Source organism: Heliconius melpomene, chromosome 11 (assembly GCF_056956725.1).
Source record: "Heliconius melpomene rosina isolate 202511_hmr_F chromosome 11, ASM5695672v1, whole genome shotgun sequence".
NCBI classification, from domain to species: domain Eukaryota; kingdom Metazoa; phylum Arthropoda; class Insecta; order Lepidoptera; family Nymphalidae; genus Heliconius; species Heliconius melpomene.
The window spans coordinates 3,874,761-3,894,521 of record NC_140399.1 but is presented as its reverse complement, the minus strand read 5'-3'; the positions used below and the strand labels follow the sequence as shown (position 1 = coordinate 3,894,521).

The following is a 19,761-nucleotide window of genomic DNA, read 5'->3' as shown; positions in this document are numbered from 1 at the left end:
AGGGCTACGTCGTTCTACCAATTTCCTGGGTCCTCCCATAGTGTCGAAGTCGGCAACCGCAAGGATTTTAGTGGGTAAAAATCCCACATAATCTCGTCCTCCCCAAGGATTGGAAATCTTATGAAGATTTCCCCTGCGAAAAAAAAAAAAAAGAAATACTAATTCCACAAGTTAAAAAAAAACCAACCAATCAACCTTTTAAAAATAAATATAAACAGTACGTAATTTAAAAAATACTAATTATAAACAAGTAATTTACTTTAAGCTCATTTCTATGTATGGTTTCATTAGATTGTAGATTATTATTATTACACTTCATTTAGTTTTTTATAGTATTTTAATTCCAATTAGGTAGAGTTAGTCTTTAAAATGATTTTAATCTCAAGATTTCAATAATTCATTACAGCTTATAAGATGATCAAAGATAATTGGTTTTAAGTAAGTTATTAAAAAAACAGGTGAAACAGTGTATACGGATAAGGTGTAATAACACATTTATTTTTAAATGTATTCATTATAATAATTTGAGTTTGTATATTTTTTTTTTCTTTATTTAGCGTCACGCTGTATCACGCACACATCAGGATAGGTGGAGAGAACTTAGTGTTAAGGTATTCCGTTCACCATTTTCCGACGAACGAAACATTGCGTGTTGAGTGGAGGAACTCAACGCCGCGCTTTACCTCGACACCAGAGCGAATAAAATGGAAATATTAAAATATTTCACTTTGTCGAGTGAGAATTGAAAAAAAATTCAAAATAGTTTCATATAAAAATATGAGTTTAAATAATGAAATGTGTGTGAATTTAGTTCTGCCTTCAGAAGTAGGCGTAAAATGGGGAACGAAGTGCTCTGCTCATCCTACTGCGTGAGATATATCTCACTAAAAAAATATTATTTATACTAAGATCTTGATGTCATTTTAAAAAAAATTCGCAAAATTACACCAAAACTTATGAAGAACCTAGGATAATTCAAAATAAGCCAAACACTTTTATTCCAACGATTTCACTTTAGATGACAAGTTGCTTTAAATTGCAAATTAATCAAACCATCTCTAGTAAAAGAGCCGCCACATCGCGACGTCAGCGTCTGGAGAACTCTACATTCCTATTGTATAATTTAATGGTTTGTCGGTTTGTTTTAATAATCATAAACACCGACTCGTTGATTTTATCTTAAAAGACTTTTCTCTTTCTCTGAAACGAAAGTGATGTCACTTAGTTAAATTGATTGCGCTTTAAATTAAGCTTAGTTTAGTTTTTATATAAGAAAAATGTTTCAGCTTATATTTTTGTAGTTGTTAGTATTTTTCTTTAATTCAAGACATTTTGGGTTAAGTGGCAATACTTACTATTTCTTGTAACTAAATTAACAACAATTCAATATCTTTATTGGAAATCGAACTCACTACCATCATGATTATGGGTAGACACCGTCTCTCTAGCTATGACGGTTACATTGTAATGTTTAAATTAATTTAAATATTTACATAGTTATGCTATTTACTGGTAGTTATAAAATTAAAACATAGATTTGAGCCAGTAGTGGCGAACGGGCTCAAGCGTGCGACTGTAAACGCAACAAATTGTGGGTTAAATTCCCATTCATTTTCTCGCTCTTCTCCAGACATCGCCAGAAAATGAGAAGCACTAGGTTTCCAGATTCTCTCAGCCTACCCTGCTGTGGGGAAACAGCGTGAGGCTATTATGACAAGAAAATCATATAGGTAACTACAAGATATGTGCCTAACCACCGAGGAGGCAAAAGACCGTGCAAAGTGGAGTAGGTTGAGTAGGAGGGCAGACCCTGGCAATAGCCGGGATTAATGCCAGGAGGAAGAAGATGTGCCCTCACGTTATACAAAAGAATCCCAGTGCAGGACATGTCTTATTTCGAATTACATCTTTATAGTAGTTTAGATGTCCTAGGTCATTTACTTTATGATAAAACAACAGCGAACATAATATCTCGTAAAGTTCCTCTCAGCAACAATGTATGTAAAAGCTCATCACAACCTATTATGGAGTCAGTTTCATCTAAAATTACTTTTAATTTGTACATACTTTAATGACTGCTTGTTTAGTTTTAGTGTTCATATTATACGCATTTAAATGAAAGGATAATTAAAATTTGTACTATTGTAATGTAATACGAATGTGATTGGAACGCAGAGAATAGTGTCTTGACACTGTGTTTTTGTTAAATGAGATTATTCGGGATTTGTTATAAAAACCTTGCTTTAGAAAATTACACTATACCTACAGAATATGATTTATTTATTAACGAATGGCGGCTCATTTTCGTTTACTTAATGTCCATACTATTTTTATTTTCTACTCGTTATCATTAAAGATAAAGTCAAAAGATTTGAGACATTACTTGTGTTGAGTGGCGAAACTCAACGCAGTACGTTGTTTCAGCAAAGCTGATGAATAACTAGCATGCACAACTATTAAACAAATTACTAATGTGCCATTTCCTTAGTTGCTCCTTCGTCAGATTTACCAGAATTTTATTTTTTATGTTAATAACAAACAACTTATACAAAGGCGGCATTTCATTGATTCTTATTGTTCTTCATCAAGTGGACCAGTCTCAAAATTAGTTCTGCCTTCCTAAACCCTAGCAAGACCTAACCAGCTATAACTACCACAAAAATATCAAATGTGGTTATATATTACTAGCGGACGCGCGCAGCTTCGTTTGCTTATTTAGGGGTGAATTCTAATAAACGACGAAACATGTGTTCAATGAAATATTTTTAAGAGTCTAAATTTCAAATTTAATAAAAATCGATGGCGATTTAAAGATTTTCCATACAAACTTTCAACCCCTTATTTGCACCCTTAGGGGAAGAATTCTAGAAAACGATGAAACACGTGTTCAATTAAATAATTTTAAAAATCTAAATTTAAAATTTTATAAAAATCGGTGCTGATTTAAATTTTTTTCCATACTAACTTTCATGTACATGAGACTGTCAGGACATGAGAGCCAATGGTCTAACCACCGAGGATGCAAAAGATCGTGCAAAGTGGAGTAGGTTGTGTAGGAAGGCAGACCCTGGCAATAGCCGGGATTAATGCCAGGAGGAAGAAGAAGAAGAAGACTAACTTTCAACCTCTATTACGCCCCTTTAGGGTTAAAATTTTTCAAAATCCCTTCTTAGTGGATGTATGTTTACGAAAGTAAACATCTGTTCAAATTTCACGTTTCTACGCACAGCGGTTACGGCTGTGCGTGCGTCTTACCTCAGTCAGTGAGGACAAGTCCTTTTATATATATAGATTATTTCACACTAATTTCATCACTCCAAATTATTTTATTGCAAAATGTTTTATGTACATACACTCTTTTTTACTGTTTAGTAATAGAAAGCTACTTTATCCCTGACCAGCTTGGACTATGTGTTACGATCGTAATAAACATTTTTATTGCGAACTCCTAAGTAAAAGCAATGGTAAGTTGGTTATTTTAGCAACTTGAGTTGTTGAAGTTACAACAACGTTTAATATATTTTAAGTAAAGATGTATGTTTCTCTTGTTTACTACGATTATTTATCTAATCAAAGCGCGGCGTTGAGTTCCACCAATCAACACGCAATGCCTTCAAAATTCGGAGGACTGTCTTAACACTAGGTTCTCTCTGCCTAACCAACTGTGTGCATTTATTTCGTAGTATTTATTACCAAGACATAAGTAGCTGTATCAAGTTTCTGTTTATTTATTCGGTAACATTAGAAACAACCGGCACATATTAAAAACTAAACTGTAAATTAACAGTGTAATAAACATAAATGGCCCTACATCGGTACTTACCAACTAATTGACCATAAAAAGCTGATGTTAGATAAAATTGGGCTTCACATGTTGCCAGCGTGACGGCCTGTCACTTACTTCATATCGTCACAGACAGTCATTTGATACTGAATTTTAATTGCTATCACGTTTCTTTATAAATCGTGCTCTAAATCGTTTTAGTTATTTGATCCCTTTCAATTATATGATTTGTTATACTGTTAAGAATGTTCCAGAAAAACGACTAATAAAGTATACGTGGCTGTGCAATTATATAAGGGTTCCGTTCAACCATTTTGCTGCTTATTTAGATTTCACTTATTTATATTTCAAGTCATGTTTTTAGTTTCAGCTCTTTATTTTCTACTTAATTTCCAGCATTGGAGTGTATTCTCCATATGTTGCTGAAAAATATAGATACTAATTAACTAATCTATATATAGAAAATCGAAAGGTCACTCACTCATCACGAAATCTCAGAAACTACATGTGCTAGGAATCTCAAATTTTGCATAGGAGCTACTTATAGGACGTAGGTGCTCGCTAAGACGGGAATTTACAATATTCGACTTCTAAGGGGTTGTTTTTGGGGTCGAAAGTTTGTATGAAACTTCGTTACTACAAATGCTAGGAGTCTCAAATTTTGCATAGACTTCACTAGGACGTAGTCATGGAGACAGAAATGAATAATAACATAGTTCACGCGGGTGGAACCGCGAGCGGGCCGCTAGTTATATATAATAGAATAAACAATAAGTGAATAACTAATGAATTATAAAGTTTTTTTCATATACTTACCTCTTGCTTATCTAAAGTTTCGTATAACATCTGAATCAAAGGAAACCTCAAACAATGGACATATACAAACAAATATAAATAAATGACCATCACAAAAAAAATCCTCAAATTACAATCTTAAAAAGAAAAAAAATTTAAAGGGTTAAAGCCCTCAAAAGCCGACAGTATCGTTATCCAGTCTTTTCAACGGGATCGATTTTGAATGTAGGTACACGCGGTACCATCCGGAGGCCGGATGTCCTACTTATCAAGCACCGTCCATGCTCGTAAGCTCCTTCACTCTTTCGCAACGTATTTATTATACATCCAGAATCTATATAACTTACACATTTTATTTATTTAAAAAAAAAATCAGTTTCTCGCTGTATCCTGCACATAGCAGAGTAGGCTGAGGAAACTAGTGTTAACACATTCCGTTCTCCACTTCCCGCTGAATTCCAGAAGCATTGCGTGTTGAATGGCGGAACTCAACGCCGCGCTTTGCTTTGACATCGGAGCAAAGAAATGAAAACGTAAATTTTAATAAATAGTTCTATTTTTCGAGTGGGGATAGAACCCACATTCATGCACTTGTGCTCCTGCGCCATCACTGCCCACATTTATTTATTTATTTATTTATGTGGACACAACTTTGTTTTGTGATGCCTTATTAGCATGTTTAATTGTTGTTTAGAAACTCATTGACATAATTGTTTATTTAAATTAAATACAATTTATACAAATATGGTAGAGTTAGAAACTCTTGGCATTGTTAATGAACTTAAGGTAGAACATTTACTATGTACTCGTATGTATCTATAAAAAAATATATTTATCTTATTTTTTTTAATTAATTTTAGGCTGTATGTATATGCGGGACATAGCAGGGTAGACAAGGGAACCTGGCTTTCAGACGCTTTGTATCATTAAGACACTTCCTTTCCCCACTTTCCGCTGAATTTTCAAAGCATTGCGTGATGAGTGGATCAACGCAGGCTTTTGTCCTGTTAACAGAGCGACAAATGAAAATATTAAATATTTTATTCCCCGTGTAGGAATCGAACCCACAAACGTCGCGTTTACGGACGAACGCTTGTGAACCACTATACCACTCTACCTCTAGTATCACCTCATAAATTATTAAAATTATTTTTCTTATGTCTATTCTTTATTCTAAAAGTGACAGAATTCAATTTTCGAAACTTTCAATTATAAATTTAATCTAAAGATTAAACAAAATGGAGTTTAATCTCAGCTCATGCGTGCTCATTAAAACCTTTGTATAATTACCTGGTAAAGATAATTACTAATTAATGTATACTATTATTCTGAGGCCAGTCATGACGCAGGGGCCCAAGCTTGTGACTATAAACGTGACAGGTTGTGGATTCGATTCCCACTCGAGGAGATAAAATATTTTCATTTCTTCGCTCTGGTGTGGAAGCAAAAACGCGGCGTTGAGTTTCGCCACCAACACGCAATGTCTCCAGAATTCAGCGGAAAATAGGGAACAGAGTTTCTTAACTTTAAGTTCCTATCCTGCTATGTGGGGGAATAGCGTGAAGCTAAAAAAACCGGATAAGCGTGAATCGGGATTGCCTATTGATGGTTCCGTACAAATATTAGAGGTCACAATTCAAATTTTGTCCCCCTTTTAAGGCTATTACTTTTTACTTAACCACAATTTTGTTTTTTAATTTTGCCTGAACTAGTACCACCAGTATATATGCTAGGTGCCAAATTTCATAATTTTAGGTCAACTGGAAGTATTCTGTTAATTTTGATTCCCTTTATAGTGACGAAATACGCGTATATGGTTTGAATTTTAACTCGATATTATCCAAGCGTTCCTGAGATACAGTCAAATAGACAGACGGACGGACAAAAAGTGATCTTATAAAGGTTCCCTTTTTTTCTTAAGTGCTATGGAACCCTAAAAATAATGAGTACTATTAACAATAAACTGCGGAATGCAACTCGTTAATCGAATATACATTAGACATCTATGAATTATGAATGTTATTTAAATTACTATTGAAAAAAACACATTGTAGGCGAGTATGCGGAATTAAGTTACTATAAAAGAAAATATTGTTGTTTTTATAATTATGAAACAATTTACTTATAGTATCATTAGATTTGTTTGTTGCTTCGTTACATTTTGACGGCTTGAATGAATGATAGTAAGATTTCACACGCGAATATTAAAATAGTAGTATTTATCGATTAATTTGAAATTGGTCGTCATGGCGCAGTGGGAAATCGTCACACTATAATCGCGATGATTGTGGTTTCGATTCCCGTTTAGAGGAATGATTATATTTGTTTTATTTTCATGCTTTGGTGGAATTAGAGCAGCATTGAATTCTGGCTGTACTCTTAGTGTCTAAAATATTGAAAAAAAAGTGAGGAACGGAGTGTCTTAACACTAAATATCATTTGCTATGCGGAAAAAAGCATGAACCTACTTATTACTATAGTAGCGTTAAACATATTAGATAAAATATAACTTTTAAAACAAAATAATCTAACAACCAATGTATAGTGAGGTCTATATTAACAAGAATAATATGGAGGTAGCGGGTTGGTTTCCCAGTCGAAGACAAATTGCTCATATGTACCTACAATACCAACTCTAGGCAGATTGTGCTTATTAGTCATGGAGCGTGGGAATAAATTAACGGGGTCGACGAGTGAATCGTCTTACATAAATTACGTAGGAAATTATTTATATGTTTATCTCATATGTATATCTATAAGTATTTTAATGGATATGGATAAAATAACTAAAATGGGACCAGTTGTGGCATAGGGGTATAAGCGTGTAGGTTCGATTTCTGCTTGAGGCAATAATATTTACATTTCTTCGCTCTGAAGTCGAAAAGTGTAAAGCGCGATATTGAATTCCGCCACTCAACACGGAGTGGCTCCAGAATGCGGCGGAAACGGGGGGGTGAAATGTCTTAGTACTAAACTCCCTCTGCCTACTCTACTCTACTTTCTCGTGTGGGAATCGAACACACAGCCTGTCACGTCCATAGTGCGCCTTGTGCATCTGCGCCACAACTGACCACTTGTTCTATATTATAACGGACAATAAATTTAACATTATATGTAATTCCAAACCAGAAAATTTAAGGTAAGGCCTACACCAGAGGTTACATATATGTAGAGGTTTCATATTTCTAACATGGAACTATTATTACACTTACTTTGTGATGTCAATGTCACCACGGTCCATCCACTTCGGAAGCGAGTCAAGTGAAGATAAGTTGGTGCTTGGCAAGTCCGAGTCAGCGTTTCCTATGACATGCTTACATTTTTGTAAGTGATATGTGATATGTAAAATATGGGATGATAAAAATAAGGTCTTGTTTCCTCTTTTCTAAGAAATGTGGGCAAGCTAGATCGTATCGCTGTTGCTGATGTACTTTAAGTCCAGGCCAGTGGCGCAAAGGCACAAGCGTGTGGCTGTAAATGTGATGGGTTGTGAGTTCGATTCGCACTCGAGGAAGTGAGGTATTAATATTTTCATTTCTACGTTCTGGTGTCGCAAAATGAGGCGTTGAGTTCTGCCACTCAACACGCAATACCTCCAGAATTCGACGGAAAGTAGTGGACGGAAGTATATAATAGAAAGGGAGTGCCTTTACACTAGGTTTCCTAGTGGAGGTAGATTAGGTAGATTATCTGCGCCTACCCTGCTATGTGTGGGATATAGTGTGAAGCTAGAAAAAATATAAAATAAAAATATGAGTGTGACTGTAACGCGACAGTTGTAGGTTCGATCTCTACTCGAGGAAGTTAAATATTTATATAAATGTATATTTCCATTTCTTCGCTCTGATGTCGAGGCGAAGCGCGGCGTTGAGTTCCGCCACTCAACACGCAAGGCCTCCAAAATTCGGCGGAAAGTTTGGTACGGAATTTCTTAACACTAGGTTCCCTCTGCTTACTCTGCTGTGTGCGGGATACAGCGTGAAGATGTTTTAATTTTAACTTTTTTCTATTAATATTTACTCAATAGTTAAAGTTTTCAACTATCCGAACACGTCATGATATGGCAGACGAGGGAACTGCGTTATCTACACAATTTTCAAGGCTTAAGTTAGACTTTGATTTATGTAACGCAACTTTTATTTCGTTTTCGTACGATAGATTTACTTTTTCCTCCGTATGTGATTTTTCTGGCATTCGAAATAAAAACTTGAAATATATTGAAGATTTATTGAACATGGCTGGTTTTTAAAGTATTAGAGCTGATTTTCTTATATCTATTTATTTGTTATATGTATGTATGAAGCGAGGGTAACCACAGTTTCGCTGTATACGTACATTTAGAAGTACTTACTCAAGATGTCATCGCCATACACATACGAGGCTTCAGGTTTTATATTATTCTTATATTATTCTCCTAAGTTTTCTTTCCTGTAACCACGAAATTTCTCCATCTAGCAACTAACCAACTAACACTCACTCAAAAGACAGTGTTTCCAAAATTCGGCGGAAAGTGAAGAAAAGAGTGTCTTAACACTAGGTTCCCTCTGCCTACCTCAGATATATATATGTAGTATAAGAAAAAACATGTTATTGTAGTCAGCCAGCCATCACCCTACTAAGCAATAGAGAGTATTAAATCAAATGAATGGATGATCCGTTACGTAAGTGCGTTCTCATACTCAAAGCGATCCTTTTCAACATGTGTTGTGTACATTCTAAATAATAGTCCTAAGGTGTTAATATGTTTAATAATATGTTTATATTTTTTTATTTATTACAGAGTAATTATTTAATTTTTTTTAATTAATTAATTAGAATAAAATATACGAAAAGTATTACTAATTAATGATTTATTATATCTGTTTTCTTATCTTAAGCAAAAATATCCATATTCCTTTTAACTCTGTTCGTGCAACCGAAGTGGCCAACGGGAGCTACGGTAATATAAGCAAAAATATACAAAACAAATTACTTCAACATCCGTGTCGGCCATTGTCAATTCCACCAACGAACCGACAAGAAATATAAAAAATAAATGAAATTATTTTTAAAGCTGACAGAAAATTGTATTAAAAGTATTAAATATAATTCTACAGAATCATTCATTGTTATAACTAATATCATTTTACCTTTCATAATCATTAAATATTTTTTAAGCGTCACGCTGTATCCCGCTTTCGGCAAGGTAGGTAAAGTTAACCCAGTGTTGAGACACTCCGTTCTTCACTTTCCGCCGAATCTTAGAGGCATTGCGTTTTCATGGTAGAACTGGCCACGCTATGACTCGTCACCAGAGCGAGATAAATAGATATAAAAAAAAATATATTTAATTTGATCGACTGGGAATCGAACTCACTACATGTCGCATTTACAGTCGTTTACACTTTTCTCATCGATTGTTATAACTAAAATAATTTTACTTTCCACGGTCATTGAATATATCAATCATATTGGTTTACTATGAAACTATTACTGAATGGCGCAACACAATATGCAATTGCATACATTATGCACCTAAAGTATTACAACAATATTCATTTTATGCAAAACGTAGGTATTGAAATATTTATCATATAATTTTGCATTGAGAATTGGAAATAGGAATATTCCCTTTATTTACATAAAATCGTTTAAGGTTTCTTTGCTCTGGTGTGTATGCAAACCGCAGCGTTGAATTCCGCCACTCAAAAATGGGAAACGGAGTGCCTTAACACTAGGTTCCCTCTGCCTACCCTGCGGTGTGCGGGATACAGCGTGAAGCTGATTTATTTTAAGATATGAAATAATTTTCATATAATTTAGATTTAAGCATTGTGATATGGAAATAGGAATATTCCCCTTATTTACATAAAATCGTAAACCAAATAGACCACGTACAGTAATAACTAGAGTAGAGTAGAGATGGCGACTAAATTAATCTCTATCGTCTGTGTGTGTGTGAATTTATTGGTATTTGAGATCGTCATGGTGCAGCGGCAATACGCTACAGTTGTGGATTCGATTCCTGCTAGGGGAAGTATCTTATTTTCATTTCCTCGCTGTGGTAACAAGATAAAGCGCAGCGTTGAGTTCCGCCACTCAACACAAAATGTCTTGTGCGGAAACTGGGGAACGGAGTGTGTTAACATTAGGTTCCCTCTGCAAATAAAATTTAACAAAATATACATTACTTTAAGTTACAATTTTTTATTGTAGAATTTTTATTAATATTTACTAGTATTTATTTATATTTATACAAACCATAAACCATTAAGTCTCCCATGAACTTACCAACCATGTCTTGACGTAGATAGATCAGTTTTTTTCGCTCAACGTTACCCAGATAAATTTACAGATTTTTTAGACTTCTTTTGTTTGAAATCATTTTAGTAATCCCATCCTATTTCATAATCACTATTGAATATTATTCTTATTCGAGCAAAGCCAAAGCAAGTCGCTAGTATTATATAGGTATTTGTATGATTGATAGATTCAAGTTTCGACAACATCGGGCGATACACCATTTCCTGTGTGGGGACTTTACGAGGCGGGGTGCACGCTCCCAACGGGACGGATGCGTCCTAATAACATAAATGCAAATTTGACTATACGAGCTTCCTGTTTACGTTTTGAAAAAAAAATCTACTTCACGCTGTATCCCGCATCTAGCGGGAACCTGGTGTTAAAGCACTCCGTTCCCCACTTTCTGCCGATTTTTTCGAGGCCTTGTGTGTTAAGTGGCGGAAGTCAACGCCGCGCTTTATTTCAACACCAGAGCAAAGAAATGAAAATATAAATTAAGCTGTAAATATTTCATTTCATCAAGTGGGTATTGAACCGTCAACCAGTAGCGTTTATAGTCACACACTTGTACCTCTGCACCATTGAATATCCATATTATTCTTCTATGAATCTATTACTCAATAGCGCGGAACTTAACGTCGGGCTTTTGTCTTGGTGCCAAAGCGAAGAAATCAAAATATTAATAAATAATAATTAATTCCCTGAGTGGGCATCGAACCCACAACCGTCGTTACAGTCACACCTGAGTTTCCCTGCACCACGACGGTCAACGTTTCACCACGGCTGGTTTATTAAAACGCTTAAAATACCATATCTGGGCAAAGTAAATATCTAACGAATGGTCGCGGCGGACCTCTAATTAGGTTGTCATTTCCGTCATATTTTTTTTCTGGATCTATTTTCTTTTAGCGTTAATTGGACAGAGATTGCGACTTTCGTATAATATTGTTAGGGCTGTCAGTAAAGTGAACTATTACATAGACACCAAGGGAACTAGTACAATGTTATTCTCATCATCATCATCATCATCCTCATCCACTGCTGGACATAGGCCTCTCCAATGGCACGCCACTGAGGTCGATCTTCAGCTCTTCGCATCCAGCCGTTGCCCGCAACTTTGCGGATATCGTCGACCCATCGAGCTGGAGACCATCCTACATTACGCTTGCCGAGGCGTGGACGCCACTCTAGAACGCGCTTACCCCAACGGTCATCGGTTCAGGAATGTTATTCTATTAATGTTAAATTATATGTATTGAAAACATTACGTGTCAAATCAAATAAGATAATAAATTAAAAATATATAAAATTATTATCTATAATGAATTATGATATTTTAATTCTAACGTTACTTTTATTATTGACATCCCTAGAAGTTATTTATGTACTGGTTATTTTAATTGATAAGATTTATCTTCGCATAAACTTTACAACAGGAATGAAAATGAAAAATATATTAAATTTCATATTATATTTTATTAATCCAGTGTATTAACACACATATCTACATTTTGGTTCAGTCGGAAACTTAAAAAACTAAACACTAGATTTTGGTACTAGATGCATATCAATGAATATGCAACACTAAAATATATCTATGCAATTAACGAACGAACATTTATGAACGGACGACAGTCCCCTATAAATGCAGCTTTAATATAGATATCTTAATTTTTACACATATATATTTTTTAATTATTTTTTTTGCTTGGTTGATTTAATAATCAACTATTTCATTCGAACAACACTATAAAACACGATCGATCTATAAAAAAAACTGCATTTTCAAGTTTCTAAGGTGACTTAGTATATTTAGTTTAAATTTACAGTTTACATAATATCATTGTGAGTGAAAGGCGTCGTAAAATATTAAACAAGTAACTATAGCTGTCTTTATAATAAATTAAATTAAAATTTATTTTTGACACCAATTATTTAAATTGTTTTTTTTTAAGTGTTAATTTATTATTTAACACTTTTAAACAGTTAACCAGCTTAATACTTTCAGACGACTGTCTATATTACGAAATGACAGATATTTTACTATAATATAATGTATATTTAACGCTATCATAGCATCCATATAGATATAAGTTCAATAATATAATAAACATACAATATATTAAATACATTTCTATATTAATAGCTGATTGGTAAAATGAATAAATGTATACAAATAAGTTTTACATACAAAGAATAAATTCTGTTAATTATAATAAACAATTCCATTTCTATTTACATTTCATTCGAGGTTTCAAGAAAAATATGCATAAAAAATGTCTTTTATTATAGAAATAGAATTTTAAACTTACGAAATATATAAAAAATTGTTACAACTTAAGTAATGCTATGTTGAAAAAAAATATGTACTTAACACGTAAGGAAAAAGGTAAATGTGTACTTTGGAACATTTTTAAAACTGAATCGGACAAAGTTGTTCTACAACAGAAACCATTGCGAGCCGCGAACGCTTTAAACTTCAGGCGGGAAGTACAAATCCAAAATAAAACTTAGCACCTCTTTAGAATCACTGATACTAAGAAAAAAAATAAAAAAAAAATAAGATAGTAGTAGTACTAGTATCCGGTAGATATTGAATTTAATAGCAAAATTATATTGAATATTTTATTACATCTCCCATTTTTATATATCTTGTCAAAGATAGAAAGGAAAGGAGTATATACAATACGTATAATTTAAATTACAACAAAAGCTTACTAAACAGAGTTAAAACATAACCTTTCTGTTGCTGAAGCTGATTTCACAAATAGTTTTCGTCTCTGTCATTCCTTTGATAGTACACAGAAGTGACGTCAGAAGTAAGTAGATATTAAATCCGACGTCTACAGTGAACTGTTGTTTTTGGTTAAATACAAATATTTTCTTATAATACTGACGTGATATTGTCATTTTAAATTAGATTAACGAATCCAAGCCTAAATATTATATAGTTTTATACAACCGCCTACATCTCTAACTAGAACTCACTAGAAACACTCTCCAATTCATAAAAATATATTTTGTGTGCTTACACGATTTATTAACACGTACATATGTAAAGTAAATATTTACAATATTTTTCATTTTAAATTTCACGTTAAAATAAATCATTTATGTAATGGATAAGACATTTCAACTGGTCTGTTTCTATTCACACTATACCACCCATTTAATTAAGATGTTAATTCAATAATATTTATTTAAAAAATATAAACATTAAGGCAGAATCGAACTGGTTATCTAACAGCGCAAACCTAAAAGCAATTTAAACAATGAAATCGAAAACTCCTAGCTTTATATGATCGGTACAATAAAAGATCCATATCGTACAGAGATTAAAGGATTCATCGTGAGTAAAAGTTGGATATTTGACTCGTTCCGTTCAGTCAATGGGGCTTAATGTTTATTACTTGTCGAAACTTCTCCGATAAAACAGTGTTTGAGGATATCGTAAACCATTTTGAAAGTAATTTCTAGTTAAATAGCTTTAAGTTGGCATATCAGTGAAAAAAAAATGCATTAGAATACTATATCTTTAACATATGAGGCACACCGCCTTATAATGCTTCATAGAGATCGAGGTCAAACAACAAAATTAATAAAAGCTAAAAGTAAAATATGGAACTCAGAGCTGCCGCGTTAAAAAATAAGCTGCCAGCCATATAATTTAATTTACAACATTCGCAACCATATAAAAATATATCAAAATATATAATAAAAAATTGCCAAGTTGTCATTTCTCGCTTCTATGATTGAAAATATAATCGTACAAACTATACTTATAATAAAAAAAAAGAAAAAATTGTTCCGATGAAAAATCAATTTACTTGTACCTTATATAGCACACGAATTTGTTCTTTGGTTAAATTCACTGAAATATTAACAAAGAAAAATGCTTATTATCGATTGCTTAAAATACAGATATCTATAAATAAAGAGTGTCAAGTGATTACATAGCTACAACCATTTAGATCTTAGCCTATATAAAATTAAAAAAAAACTATTTACAAACTATGCTAATACCAGGAATATTACAACAGATTTAAATACATCAGTAACTTTGATTAGTGAGCAGTGTATAATTAAATGAATAATCTCTCTCTCTCTCTCTCTCTCTCAGCTTCACGCTGTATTACACAGCAGGGTAGGCAGATGGAGCTTATTGTTAAGACACTCCGCTCTTCACTCTCTATCAAATACCGAAGAATTGAGTTGGACCACTTCATAGTGGTCCAACTCAATTCTGCGCTTTGCCTCTACACCAGAGCGCAGAAATAAAAATATTAAATACTTTATTTTCTCAAGTGAGAATCAAACCCATAACCTGTCGCTTTTACAGTCACACGCTTGTGCCTGGCCACGACTGGTCTCAATTTATAATACTGTTGAAAAAATGTATTTATTTGAGCAATAAAACACAAAAAAATAGGCAAAAAAAGGACGAAGGACGCAAAAAACATTTTTTAATTACAAACTTTTATTAAGCTCTCGTACAATTGGGACCGGGCCAGTTGTTATTTGAACAACTGCCGCATTAAAAGTTGGCTTAGCAAGCATCATTAGGTGAGATTAATATACATACTATATTAAGTTGCAATATAGATATTATAATTGATTTGGTATGTTTGTCCCTGGAGTGAGACCCCCGGACACCTAAGGTATCACTTGTTTGATGTCGTAATGCAGAAATGAGAGTCAATCGACTAACCACCGAGGAAGTTGAAGACCGTGCAAAGTGGACTAGGTAAAGCAGGAAGGCATACCCTGGCAACATACGCCGGGATTGATACCAGGTACCAGGTACCAGGAAGAAGATGTATATAATATAAGATTATTAGATTGATTTCTTGAAATGTCCTTGACGAAACTTAGTTTTAATGACGTAAAAAAATCGGACCGCGCGGGAAGCACTACCTTTCAAATAAAAATTATCAAAATCGGTTCACTCAGTCAAAAGATATGAGGTAACAAACATAAAAAAAAACAGTCGAATTGATAACCTACTTTTCTTACAGAAGTCGGTTAAAAAGTCATAATTTTTGCAGCACGCCGTTCGTTGGTGCTTAATTTGTCATCAACCAATAGCTCTTTTTTGTATAATATATTCATTTTTATACGTTATTTGAACGATAAATTTAAATTTAGATTTTTTATATATACACTAATGAATGAACGATATTATGTGATAAAATATATTTATTCAAATAAACGTTTCTAAAAGTAGTTCTAGTATAAATTTATGACGAATTAAAAATGGATGGACTACATTTTCTTTACATGAAATAAAATGAGATCTTTTGGAGAGTTAGTTAAAATGTGACGGTGGGTTCTGTCACCCAACGGGGTATGCCACAAGGGCGAAAAGAAAATAACGGAAACATTTATCACTACGCTGTAAAACAGTTTAATTAAAAAGATTTTCATATAAATTATATTCTATTATACAAAGAATAAGCTGCGGAAATTGAAAATGACGTTAAAACAAAATAATAAACTTTACAATATAGAATGATGCAAGTATAGGAACATGCTGTTGTAGTTCGTATAAAATTACCGCGTATGCGCGCTCCAACCTTTAAAATATTCAAGACATATTCACTTGAGATATTTAGGCTTTTCACAGCACCTGGTGTGCTTCTTTGAAAGTTCTAGTCTAGAATGCCTTTAGAAATTTAGGGGAAAATTGTTAAGAATATTTTTCTTCTCCAGAATGTCGTTTGCTTGCCTAACCTGGAATTTTTCGATTAACGTACAATGAGGTTACCCAGATTAAGCTTTAGAACTATGCAAAACTGGTTAGATCTAGCAAGATTTATTACTGAAAAATAAAACAATGTAAAATCAACATTTATACAAAATGAATAACATCTCTTATAGGATAATTAAGACCACGTCGAAATCATTTTAATTGCTCGCAAATGAGAGTGACAAATAAATTTCCATTCTGAACAAACACTTAACTGATTAAACTGCAGGTACGACGTAACACATACAGACAGACATATTGATGCATTTTTAATTAATAACTGCTCACTAGTCAAGGGTGTAATTCACGTATAGACAGATGCACTGGGTTCACATATCGTTGGGGTCTCTCTACGCACACAACCTACCCTGTAACTATCATATAAAGTTAACCCTTCCAATCAACGACTACCTAAATAACCTTAGAGATATATTAGGGGATGGATTTATAGCACATTTCGTAGACATTCACAAAGTTAACGTTCATTCATAAGAAATAATTTATATACTAGCACTTAGCAAATCTGTACACAACTGTATAGAAAAGAGGCTATGTATTGACAAGCATAATAATGTGAACCCAAACGGTTTCATATTTAAATACATAATATTGAATTTCATTATACTCGTTTGACATTTATTTTTAGCATAGCCTCATTTTCTAAATATTATATAAATAGTTTTATCAATTCCCTAGATCAAATGTCGAGTGCCGATCACTTTATTATTATAATATGATAGCTAGTTGCCATTTTAAAATACAAAATGTAAGGGTATGCTTGCAATACAAGTCACGCTGTTTATATACTATGACCCACTGACTAAGGCATGGACTAATAGACCTTGGGCGTTTTGACTTTGTGGAAATTCTAGCTGCCACAAGATATATATTCTTTCTATTTTCTAAGATATAACAGTATGTTGCTGGGAAAGCGAAGGTAGACATAGTGTCGTAACATCAGTCTATTACTCAATTTCCACGTATTTCAATATCTCGTATTTAAGTTGGCGGAATTCCAAACCAACTCGATTTGAATTCAAAATCATTAGGTTTAGTCAAGCGAATCTCAACTATGCCACGTTCTTTATCAAATTGGTGTAAAATTAATAATTGGTACTATCCTGCTAATATGCTTCGTGAGGATGGATGTTCGTTCCTCGTTCACACAAAAACTACAAAACTTTACAGTAATATAGCAGTAGCACAATTATTAGAATAACACATAATTTTGCTACAATAGGTTAAGCGGGCGAAGCCGCACGATCGCTTATATCGTAATATATTGGTTCAAAAATTTTTTATATAAGTAACGTACAGGGTTGAATATCCAGGGACAGCGCTCGATGTATTCCACCCTTAACGTATCATGTGTCAATACTCCCCTCGTCAGGACGTCACACGTTGTCACATTATATACTTCCTTATCCAATTATAGCGTACGCGTATTACAAACAGAACCAAACGTTTATTCACATATTTTATTAAAATATATACAAAATAACAAGAAAACAATGTAAGCTGCCATTTTCTTAATTTAATAGATGTCGCAAAACTGCCATTACGTGAGTATTCTAATTTAATATAGTTTAGAGTGACTAGTGTGTTGTGCACTCGACAAACGTCCTATTTACCTTCCACAACTTTGAGATGCGCTGTTGTTAAATTGTATTACAACGTTGCACAGACAACATAATGAACTTAATTTCATTGATGCTTCATATTATTTTTTTCTAATACAATTACGAGTTCGCTTTTGTTGTCATAATCAATAATATTTCACAACAGAGTCTACAATGACACAACAGAAAATTAAAATCGATTATAACGAAATGCACACAGAGTTGTAAAAAAATATAATATCGATATTATAATGCAACGTTTCATATTATCTTCTCTTCAATGCAGCCTGGCTCGCCGCACCTCAAACTTTCTTCGACTTAAAGGATTTGCCTGTACAGCAAGTGCAAGTACCATTACAATAGGATTGAGTACAACACTCAAGTATATATAGAACTTTGAGAGTTTACAAAATGGAATAAGCCATACAACTATATAACTATATTTATGCAGTAGAATTTTATTTTAGAAAATTTCATATAAATTTCCATTTGAAATAACAGTTTTGACAATTTCAATAATTTTACAGCAACATGAGAATATGAATATAATTTTTCACATCTAGTTTCATAGTTGTATAACATTTTAAACTGCTTTAATTTACGAGACGACATTTCTAAAGAAAAATATATATGAGAATATCTTAAAGGCAGACTTGAGAGGCAATAGATATAGTTTGGAGAGGGATGTTGACATCGCGGAACTACCCTATCCATTTCTAGACAGAATTTTCAATGTAGAAGAGAAATATTTCCCATATATTTTTCTACTGCCATTTTCCAACGCTCGGGGAATTTTAAGATGTTCGAATCTCCACAACGTAGATGTATATAATATATAGGAACATATAAGAAGTGGCAGATTTAACGGCAGTAAAAGTAGTAAAAATTTTCATTTCACACTGGAAACTGTTTGTCACTATAAAATATATTTAGTATAAAATTAAAGTTATATACAACTAAAAGTATACTTCCACTGCCAATATATCGGATGAATAACTAATATACTATGTTTAACTTCTATCTTTAAAAGTGTTAATCAAAAATTGCTTTACAGCTCCTGCTTTGTATAAAATATAAACTTTACTTCGTTTTCTGTTAAGTGGTGGAACTCAACGCTGCTCAATTTTTTTTCCGATTAGATCAGAGAGCGACAATGTTTTTTTTAAATAAAATTTTTCGTATAAACAGTAGTAGAACTCTAAAGTCAATCATAGTATACAAGTATGTATGGTACAACTCTGCCACTACGATTCCGCTCACAGCAGGGTAGGCAAAGGCACATTGCGTGTTGAATTGCAGAACTCAACGCCGCACTTTGCCTCAAAACCAGACAGTCACACATTATACCCCTGGGCCACAACTGGCCTCTGGCGATGTCAAATATAGAAATCAACATACCATTATCATTATAAATACGAACAATACATAATCACGCTTCCATTTGTTAATTGTATGTAACATCGCATCAGTGAAATCGAGTTAAGAGCCTATACTCCATACTGTTACTATACTCGTATATATGACAGCGATCGATA

At 33.4% G+C, this 19,761-nt stretch overlaps 1 protein-coding gene across 1 annotated transcript in view; it reads right to left on the bottom strand.

Annotated features, from left to right (window-relative positions):
• Positions 1-12,317: 12,317 nt before the first annotated feature.
• The window catches only part of Hs6st (heparan sulfate 6-O-sulfotransferase), an 80,523-nt gene continuing 73,079 nt past the window's right edge, over positions 12,318-19,761 (bottom strand). Inside the window, exon 9 of the mRNA XM_085192396.1 lies at positions 12,318-18,557. Within this exon, the coding sequence (XP_085048522.1) occupies positions 18,529-18,557 (29 nt within the window). The 3' untranslated portion in view covers positions 12,318-18,528. The remainder of the gene's footprint in view (positions 18,558-19,761) is intronic.